General features: G+C 31.2%; 1 protein-coding gene across 3 annotated transcripts; it reads right to left on the bottom strand.

The window, feature by feature from the left end:
• Positions 1 to 226: 226 nt before the first annotated feature.
• LOC100791884 (NAC domain-containing protein 75) lies at positions 227 to 6,167 on the bottom strand. 3 transcript variants are annotated; one of them, XM_006583503.4, is made up of 7 exons: positions 5,938 to 6,167; positions 5,107 to 5,361; positions 4,595 to 4,772; positions 3,586 to 4,169; positions 2,322 to 2,603; positions 1,602 to 1,685; positions 227 to 864 (listed from the first exon to the last, which is right to left on the bottom strand). In XM_006583503.4, the coding sequence occupies exons 2-7, from the start codon at positions 5,233 to 5,235 to the stop codon at positions 778 to 780; spliced, it is 1,344 nt and encodes a 447-aa protein (XP_006583566.1). In that variant the 5' UTR covers positions 5,236 to 5,361; positions 5,938 to 6,167; the 3' UTR covers positions 227 to 777. The 3 variants fall into 3 exon arrangements, with proteins under 3 accessions (XP_006583566.1, XP_006583564.1, XP_006583563.1); XM_006583501.4 differs by having other exon boundaries at positions 5,809 to 5,948; XM_006583500.3 differs by lacking the exon at positions 5,938 to 6,167 and adding an exon at positions 5,515 to 5,802.
• Positions 6,168 to 10,690: the final 4,523 nt, after the last annotated feature.

Here is a 10,690-nt window from a genome sequence, read left to right as displayed (position 1 = left end):
TAATGTACATTTTTAAAAGAGAAAGCGAAAGCTACATGGTTCCCCTCTAGCTAAACCTTTCAAAAATGTGAATAGAAGTAGAAAGTGAAGCGCAATGACAAACTCTTTTGGACATTTCATTTTTCTATATGAATATAATTATATATAAATATAAAGAACAATTAATATTTTAGTGTAACAACAAAGTGATGAATAACTACAGCACAAGTAACAAGGTGGTTTGCAGTTTTGCACAAACTCATTGGTATATTTCTGGTATAAAAAAAACAAGAAAAGTAAAATTATGCAAACATTTCAAAACAATAAAATAATAAGAATTATAGGAGGGATATGGTATAGTAATTAATCAAAATAGTGGTGATTTTCATGCAGTAGGATACATTTACTTTGGGTCTTTGGTTCTCCCTCTCCATGTGTCAAAAGTGACAGCAGCCTTTCTTGGGTTTTTCTTTTCTTTTCTTTTCTTTCTCTTTGATTTACATTCTTCTACTCTTTGTTCTTTCTTTCCAGCTTGTCCCATTGCAGCACACTGTTATAGTTTCAGTGAGAGTCACCAAAGTTTTATAAATTGGCCTCCACAGATAGGAAAAGAAGAAAAAAGAGAGCAAACTATGGATATTATTTCTTGGTCATTTTGTTGAAAGGAAACTTGAGGGAGGCTTCAAGCATTAATGATGATGATGACTATGATGCTGCCTATATGGTTTTTGTTTTTTTCTCTACAGTTCTCTCTCTCTCTCTCCTTTACTTTTTTGTTGTTGTTGGGTTCACCCTCTTCTACCCATGATGATCCGGGTTGTCAGGGTCTGGCCAATAAGAATACTTCAACCATTCAGCTTCTTGTGGATTTGTGATGGACGACTCCTGTAAGGGAATCGAATATTAATGAAAATTAATATTAGGATTAGGGTTTCTATAATATATTATAATCATAATCTTAAGAAACAAAGAGAAATTATTACTATCTTATGATTCCAACTAATCTTCACATCAAAATATATAGTTGAGTGTTAGTATTTGATTATTTTCTAACAAAATGAAATATTAAATTACATATCATATAGAGATTGACTGGAACTATAATTAAGGAAAATGAAAATTAACTGGCTCATCAAGTAGATGCCTTTCCACCTCGATCATGGTCAAAAGTGTCAAACGTCAATGGGCGTTTTGCCTAACACGCCCGTAATGAAAAAATAAAACAAAATAAAGTTGTTTTCACTTTTCCCAACCTTAGTTAGCTTGTTTATGAGAATAAGAAAAAAAGAAAGATAAAACTATTGAATATTATTAGGACTTAGGAGTAGTTTAATGGGAAGAAAAAATGGTGTTTGTAGAAGTTTCTATCTCTTGTACAATTCAAAAATGAAGGTATTTTTCCTTTAAACTTCCTTGCGGCATCGACCGATGACCCACATTTTGTACTATTTTTTTTCTCCCTCTATGCAATGGAAGAAAAACGTAGCCTCAAAAAATATAAAAGCAAACAAAAAAAATGTTTTCATTTCTTTTTCATTCCTTGCCCTCTTTTTTCTTTTCTCTAGGCATTATGACACACAAAGTTCATATAATTCCGAGTCAAAAAGTTGTTTCTTTCTTACCTCTTTGATTTCAGTTGAAGTGCAACCCATGATTAGTTCCTCCAAACCAGACGCAGACCTTCCTCCAAGCTTATGATGTTGTTGCTGCCAAGTGGACAAATACCATATATGCATTTCCAAGGTCAACAATCAAATTCAAAACACACATAATCTTAATCATCGTGTTCAACAATATTCAAAAAGTGAATAGACAGTTTCATGCTTGTGATTTATCAAGCACTCACAAAAGCTTGCCTAGCTATTGAGTCTGACTCATGCACAATACCATGCAGACTCACACTCCTTTGGATTTTCACATGCCAAGTGACTCACCTTTTATTATTATTAGTCAAATAAGGAGATAAATATTTTTTTAACCCTCCCATACTATTAACCTTTTAGGAGCATACACAAAATTTATTTGTGCTTATGAAAGCTATTTAATTATAACCTTTTTTTAGAGAAATTAGAGCCTCCTTATAATTTTTTTAAAATAAAATTAACTCAAAAACTTTTTGTAATAAGTTCATTTTTAACTTTTTTTTTTACGGTCAAGCTCATGATATAAATTCTTATGCAATTAAAACCTTTAGTCAATGAACTCTTAACTATTTTTCTATTATGACTACTATTTGGGTACTAGCTATAGTAGTTCTCGATTATGAAAATTAAAAAGGAGGAAATTTAATTATAATCATATATATAACCATGTTTAAGAAGTGGGATTTGAGTGGTGATTACCTGGAAGTTTTCGTTTTGGAGCATTATTCTAGAGACATGGTAAGAGTTGTTGTCATCGAGAATGATGGAAGTGTGGTGGAGGGGAGGGGGAGAGATAATGGTAGAGATGGGATGTGATGGCCTACTGATATGAAAAGCTGAATTTGAAATTTGATGATGATGAGCATGTTGTTGTTGTTGATGATGAGCTACATGTTGTGCTCGCTGCCGTTCATGCACTTCTTCACATGAACCTGATGCTTGCACTACTTCTCTTGCTGTGGAAGCCTCTCCTATTCCAACCTGCATTCTCCACCATCATATTCAACTGTTAAACTGTGTTACACTTATATATCATCCTAAAAATAATAAAAAAGAATAAATAATTCATAAATTGATATTGAAAATTTATTTTTATATTGTTATTTAATCACAAATTAATATATATATATAATAAATTTATTATTTTTTAGAATAATTATCTTAAAAGTTAATTATAATAAGAATGATTTGTGGTTAGCTAATAGAAATTACATTAATTAAGAAAATATTATATTAAATATCACCCAATTTTCTAAACTAGCTAGATACCTAGTCAACTATTAACCTCATCTTTTTCTCTTTTTTTTTCTCGGTCTGAGTGTAGCTATTTTAGCTTTAACTTTGCTGCCTTTGTTCTATCATCAACTCGTGTGGGTGTTACCTTTCAGCGTTAGGTAAACAAGCACTGGTTGGTTGAAACTGATTTATAATTAAGTCATGCCCGTACAATATTTTCATGCGGTGTGTGCAAGCAATATGGTGTTATATCAGCAGCTACCTTAACCATTTCCATGTCCTAATTTCACTTTTTGGTGCAAAAGCAAACTCGATCTAATTTTACCAAAAGAATGTTCAAATACAGTGAATTGCGTGTTTCCTTATGGTCAGCTATATAAGTGAAACATCACGCTCAATTCATTGATTTGAAAAAAAAGGTGTCTAATTAAAATCATAACTATGCAAGCGTCCAATCAAATGTGATATCTATATACAAGGGAGCACTTTAATTTGAATGATATCATGATTTTAAATATTTGTTTGTAATTGTACTTAGGGCCATAACATCAAGGTATTTTTTACTTTTCGCAACCACACTATGACTACAATAGTGACTGTATCAATTCCATTTTTTTTACAATTACTCTCAATATAAAGGTGTTCCAGTTCACCACGCGATCATAATTTAAAACCATGAATGATATATATATATATGATTGTATATGTGTCTGCAGTGTATATATACCTCATCAAAGGTTTTCCTGAAAGGGATGAAGCTAAAGTGATCAGGTTTTAGCTGTTGAATATCCAAAGGAAGATGAGTAGTGAAACCTGTCATTGGAGGGACACCAACAACAGCAGACATCTCATCTCTGTGAGTAACAATTTCCTTAGAAGAACAGCTTCCGCTTCCACTGTCCCTTCTACCAGTACTGTTGTTGTTAGGTTCTCCACTTCCTTCACCAGTTGTTGCACTTCTATCTGACCAGTTGCACTGCCTTGGTTGTGTCTGGTAGAATATCTTTGACACCACTAGCTCTCCTTCTTTCTCTTCCTCGTGCTGCCCCAAATGGTATTGGTGCATCACCCAGTTGGTTTTCTCGGGCTTTCTGTTCTTTCCAAAGTTGGTGTAGAGGACTAGAATTTTCTTGCAACCCTTTTGTTTTCCATTCACCATCACTGGCCTGGTCTTACCAGTCTTGTGCCACCGGGTTTCTCCACCTTGCAAGTCACATTCGTTTTGAATCTTTCTCCTCTTTCTTGTCCCAGTTGTGTAAGCTTTTGAAGGTCTATGGAAGAAGTGCTTGCTCAACCCATCTCTTGTTACTCCTGTTAATTAGATGCATATATGAATCACACACCCAAAATCAAACTTAGGTCGACTTTGGTGAACTGAAAAATAAAACCCTTTTTCATATTATATTAAGTACAGTGGAATTATAAGATTAATTTAATGATAAAAAAAAGATGGTGGATTTAATTTTTACCGCTAACAAAAAATTAATAATTAATAACTAATATTAATTAATAAAAAAATAAGTTTCCTGAACCAGTTAAAAGAAAGAGGCCCCCTCTCTCTATATATAGTAAAACCTAACTGGGACTTAACAAATAGTATGGAACTTTGAATAAGATAGTTAGAAACAACACTAATTAACACTGCATGTTAGAGAATAATGAGAGTTAGAAATTAACGGGAGGTGAATTAAATTTATTTTTTTCTAGTATATTTTCACACTGTGTATATCTCACACCTGGAAGCTTCTCTGGATGGGTATAACAAATTCCATCTTCTCCTTCAATAGTGGGAATGAACTCATCTATCAAAGGGTGTGATTTCATGTTCTTTGCCTCCACTTTGGCTTCAAGATGTTCTGTTAGTTCTTGGTCTGTGGGATCAAACTTCACTCCTGCGGGCAAGCCTAGCCAGTCCTGCAGTCTCCATTGAAAATTCAAGTGAAAAACCAAAATTAAAGCTAAAGACAGAGAGATAAGAGGAACAAGAAGAATAATACAATGGAAAAAGATAACAAAGAGGGTGAAGCAGATGCCTTTAATTAACAAAGAATTATGCTCAAACTTTAGCAATAGCAATAGCATAAAATTAAAAAGGGAAATTAAACCCCATCAAATGAATTACACAAGCTAGAGTCCAATAACAAAACTCCCTATACTTTTTTTTTTGTGTGTATGACATGATTCTTGTTCATATTGTCAAAGGCTTTTGAGTGAAGGAAAGAATATTATTGAGATATTTTTTCCGTACCGGCTTCCCTTCAAACTTGTGTCCGCAACCGGGGCACTGCTTGGATCCACACAACTGATGCTCTTCAAGCTTGGCATCTATGAGATCAGAACTGCTTACAGAACTCAAGTTGCTGATCTTACTCATCATCGTGACGTGTGCGTGTGCGTGTTCGTGTGCTATTTCTCTTGATGAAACCAGATGCCTTCAAATACTATTGCAACTCCCTTTTTATGGAACAGTCCCCAACTGAGCATGTCCGAGGTTGTTTGATCTCTATATCACAGGAAAATCCAAGAGCCGATTGAGATCCATCAAAACATAATAAAACTCTCCAAAATGATCAACAAAGGAACTTGGATAGATGAAGAAGACCAGAATAACAATAACAATATGGCTAATAAGTATCAAGAAATTAAATATATATACTTGATCGAGCAGATGCTGATCCGGTTGAGGAAACTAGACAGCAACATCAGATGTGAACAAAGAGAAAAAAAAAAATCTTGAATATAGACAAAAAATAATGATGGAAAATATTAACTTGCTAGCAATATACGCGACTGTTAAAGAGAGGAAAATCAGTCCTAAAGAAAGAAAAAAAAATCTGCAGAACCAAGATGAGAATATGCAGGAAAACAAGGAAAATATTCGGAAAGGATAAGATGAAGAAGAGTAGAAGAAGGAAAGAGGAAACAGTTACAATAGGATTGAGCTATAAACCTGCTTTAACCATGGAAAACACCAGAATTTCCTATCTAGCTTGCTACTTTAACTGAAGGCAGTGAGAAAAAAAATAATAATAATAAAGGAAAAGGTGGCTAGCAGCTGCTTCAAACACACATATAGTACCTTTAAGTTTTTGCTAATTTAAGAAGTGCATGTATGTAGGCGGTTTATGAGAGATAGAGAGGAAAAAAGAGAAGCAAAGAAACAGGATAGAAAGAAAGAAAACCCGGTTTTTTTTTTTTTCTGACTAAAGCTCAAATTCCAGCCTCTCTCTCTTCTCATCTATCCTACTAGTATTACACCTTTCTTTCAACCTTGACTACAAAAGCAAAAGGCAAAAAACGGCCACATAGCTGTTACTAATCAAGGATCTTGTACCAACCCAACAATTTGTGTCTTATTTTATATTATATATATAATATGACTTGGAAAAAATATATATCTCCCAAAGAAACACGAAACCATACAGTTATGGAAATAGAATTAGCTAGGAGAAAACTTAATAGTTAATTAGGTGTTACTGTTACTTGTATTGTTCCCCATTCAAAATTAGTTTTTTTAATAATCTACAAAATCTTTTATTACATGAATTATTTAGATGGAATTCCAATTTTGATAAAAAAATAATAATAATTATAATACAAACAACACTTATAGTAAGTTTTGTCCTGAATTAAGCATTCATATATAATACATTTATTGGTTTCTATCACCAGTTAACTACAGTTTATCTTCCATCAAAAGTGAGCAGGAAAAACAAATAGAATATTAAATGTAAATACTTACTTCTTAATACGTGTCACGAAGTTTGGACTTTGAGTAATAACGACGACATGAGGCTGCAGAATTACGGTCTCATTATTTAAGCATAACAGATTAATGTGAGACATATAATAATAAAGCCGAGATTTTTAGGGAGAGAAATTAAAGAAAGACAGAGTGAGACACCCAGATGGAAATAAGGGAAAAAGGGATAATAGAAACTCACATGGGCTTTGAGCTGGAGTGCTGATCATGATGCTTTTGCCATGAATATTTTGCACACACAAGAGTGAGAGAGAGAGAGAGATGAGTGGGCAGTATTAGGGGGTTGCTTGATAAGCAAGACAAAGCTGTGTGTACTTGATGGACCACCACCTCTTCTCCTAATTACTAGAATTTATGTTAAATCATATTCTTTTAATATATATATATATATATATATAAATATAACTTGGACCAGAAGCAGAAAATACAGTTTAGAGCTGCAGGTAATAATCTTAAGGAAAATGTTTGATGAACAGTGATTGTATTATTTGACACCTAATGAGAGAAAAGAAAAAGAGAAAAAAATATAAGTTAGATGAGGTTGATGATATATGATAAAACCATAAACTTAAAAAAAATGAAAGTTATTAATAAAATATTTATGTATCACTACTAAACATAACTTTTAATTTGTATATACTAATACTTTAGAGAATTTTTACACGATCAATTAATTAAAAATTATATTAAATAATTTTTAAAATAATTATCATAAAGATTAACAAAATTATCATATATTACAATTTTTTATTAGTTAATAGTGTATAAATACTTTACATTATTAATACATTTACGGATTTACCATTTATTCATGAAAATAATGGACATCAATAATTCTTGGGATAGTGCTATTATTTTCCCCTTTTTTCTAATAGATTTATAATTTACTGGTGCAGGGGAAAAAAGTAATGTGCGGTTAATAATTGTTGGGATGGTGGTATTATTTTTCACTCTCTTTTATTTTGTCATCTACTTTAATTTGGCCTTGTGTTATTTCTATTCCGAGCTTATATAAAGTATTGAATATTGATCACTGGGACACAAATTATGTATTTTCACATATATAAGAAGTAAGAAGTAGACCCACACCACTTTGTGGGTCCAGCATGGAAATCTTATGCCCCCATAAAGTATCTTAATCAGATGATGGCTAGGTTTCACGTTTATAACAGCATTCTTTGGAGCAGTCAAGAGAAAAATGATGGAGGGTCCCTAATGATGTTTGCAGTATAGATAGATGGCCATGATTGCCTCTTTGTCTGCTGTCTTTTCCTTTTTTCTGTTTTTCTCTTTCTCTTTGCAAATTGAGAGCTTTGCTTTTATTTCATGGAGCTCATGAGAATTGAATGAGAAGGGGAAGCAGAATTTTTGCCTAAATATCATAGACAGACACAGACCTAAGGAATATATCCTATCTTAAGGGTATATAGAGAAATTTGAACCAAGCAGAGGACCCCAAAAAAATTCAACTTTTTTTTTCAGATTCAAAGATTAGAAATATTCCTCAATTCAATAGGTTAAAGACAACAAAACCTTACAATATTGAGTCAATTATTTGGATTTGAGAAAAAATCAACTTGTACAGCATCACATCATTTCACATTTCTCATTTTGACCAATAATATTTAAGGTGGAAAAAAAAGAGTAAGAGAATCAAATTAATTTGATTATCCATTTAAGTTGACCTTGGACGAACCAACCCAAGGAGCCCACACTCTAACACATTTCCATCTTCCCACACACAACCTTATTTGTTTCCTTTGCATAAACCATACATAAATATTCCACTGTTTAATAATATTTGTTCACCAATAAACTGGGGTTGGTGACACAGTTCCGAGCAACATCCCTTCTTATAGTAATGATAATTATAGTAGAAAAAGAAGGGTTTAATTTTATACACAAAAAATATTCCAAAATGCTCTCTTTTCTGCACAATTCATCTTTAAGAATATTTCTTAAGGTAGTACACTAGTACAATTCTTGATACGGTGTTTATGTATATTCTAGAGTGCTAAGGAAGGTTTAGTTGTGAACACATAGAAGTTTTAGCATTCTTTCATCAACCGGGATATTTTATGCTATCCCTTATAGATTGCTGGTTTACATAACTAATCCAATTATAAAATTGCAATTATTATTCCCATGACCAATGGTTTTAGAGAAATGGTTATTAACATCAATAATTAATATAAAAGGGAGACAAAGGTATCATGAGGCTTCTCATTAAATAAGTACAGAGTAATTAATTAGGAGGTAATTAAGAATAAGAAAAACATTAATTGCAGACAGCAGCAGGGTATACCAATTGGGGACAGATTCATCCCATAGGCCACACAAGAAACTTTTCCCATCTTTGAGGAATAACAAAACAGAGTTTTAGTTCCAGCTAGGACCTTCTTCATGACGTCAAGGTAGGATTTCAATGAACTCTCAATTTTCTGATTAATTTGTCAAGTAGTTTTCTGTTTTTTCGATCACCAAAGTGTAAGTATTATTAAAAAAAAAAGTAGGATATATATCTATTTGCTTTCAAGAGGCAGAGGACAAGTACTTCTCTAACTTTTGTTTACTGTTGGACAATTTATACCAAAGAAACCACATTATCTCTCATTATATATATATATATATATATATATATATATATATATATATATATATATATATATATATATATATATATATATATATCCAGACTTATTCAATAAAATTATCTTCATTTTTGACATATTAAATATATTTTTTTAAAAAATATCCAGACTTATTCAATAAAAATTAATTTAACCCATTTTTTAAGTATATTATATTATGTTTTTCAAAATAAAATATTTATTTTATAAAAATAAAGCTCAATATTTATCTATATTCTTATACTCAGTAGAATCCAAGACCACCGTTTAAATTTTAATATTTTAACATATACATTGCACAAAATAAATGTTTAAAGTATGTTCTTTATTGGAACAATTTAAAAAAATTGTTTGAATATATAAATGATGTTTTGGATTTAGAAGGTTATTTTTAATTACTATTAATTTCTTTTGAAAAATGATTGGAATTTAATTTAAAGATAAAGATGATTAAAGAGGGTAGATTAATTTAAAGGGCTTGATAGTTAAGAAAATCAAGTACAAAAAATAAATATAAAAGGATAATAGTTTTATATAGTTGAGAGATATTATCTAGGTAATTGTGGGTGTAACATGAAATGTTTAATCAAAATAGAGAAGAGAAAAAATATTAAGTCCAGTCAAAAAAAGAAAAACAAATATTAAGAATGCCTAATTGAGAAAATGAGACACGGTCTCTAAATTTATATTCTAATATTATATAAAAGTAAATACTTTTATACACCATGATTTTATTTTCTTAAAAATAAAAGACTTAAATATATTTTTAATATTTTAAATTTGAAACACTTATAATTTTAGTCTCGTGATTAACAGTATGTTCTTTTTAGTGGTACAAATTCACTTTGAGATTAAAAACAATATTTCACAAATTTTGAGCCACTAAAAAGAACAGATTTTAGTCTCTTTCTAATTTTTTTAAAAATTTGAAGGACTAAAATATATTATTTTAAAATATAAATAGGCTACGCACATGTTGACCATGGACAAGAGATTTCGATTTCTGAGAGGATGGCCCATAATTTGACCCAATTATCTTTTTTTCTGACTTGGGCCTTAAATGAAACATTGCTTGTGAGGTGGAATTCCCTAGTGGGTGAAAGGTACTGAGAACTTCACGGAGCAAAAGTCCACCAACATCATACTAAGCACTCAATTAGTATATTATCTTTGCATTTCTCGACATAAGTCCACAAATGTGTTTCCATGAAGTATTCATTTTCTAATTAAGACATGACTTATATATATATATATAATATTCCTTTTCATTTTATTATTTAATTTTTTGTTATTTTACTGTCTAAAATTTTCAGACTTTTATTTTTTTATTTATTGTTAGTTTAAGTATCATAAGTAATTAGCATCTCACATAATCACATAACAGAATATGTGAAAATTCTTTGATTTGTTACATTACCGCTTAACAAATTGAGATTAAC

This window comes from Glycine max, chromosome 7 (genome assembly GCF_000004515.6).
Source record: "Glycine max cultivar Williams 82 chromosome 7, Glycine_max_v4.0, whole genome shotgun sequence".
Lineage (NCBI taxonomy): Eukaryota > Viridiplantae > Streptophyta > Magnoliopsida > Fabales > Fabaceae > Glycine > Glycine max.
Note: the sequence above shows the minus strand (reverse complement) of the source record. Positions and strands in the feature narration are given on the sequence as shown.

Excerpts from the sequence above, each read along its gene's own strand:
- LOC100791884 (XM_006583503.4), bottom strand. The coding sequence starts at position 5,235 with ATGATGAGTAAGATCAGCAACTTGAGTTCTGTAAGCAGTTCTGATCTC. Across the intron at positions 4,170-4,594 it reads CCATCCAGAGAAGCTTCCAG|GAGTAACAAGAGATGGGTTG; the intron begins GTGTGAGATATA and ends TCTAATTAACAG. Across the intron at positions 2,604-3,585 it reads TCAGGAAAACCTTTGATGAG|GTTGGAATAGGAGAGGCTTC; the intron begins GTATATATACAC and ends TGGAGAATGCAG.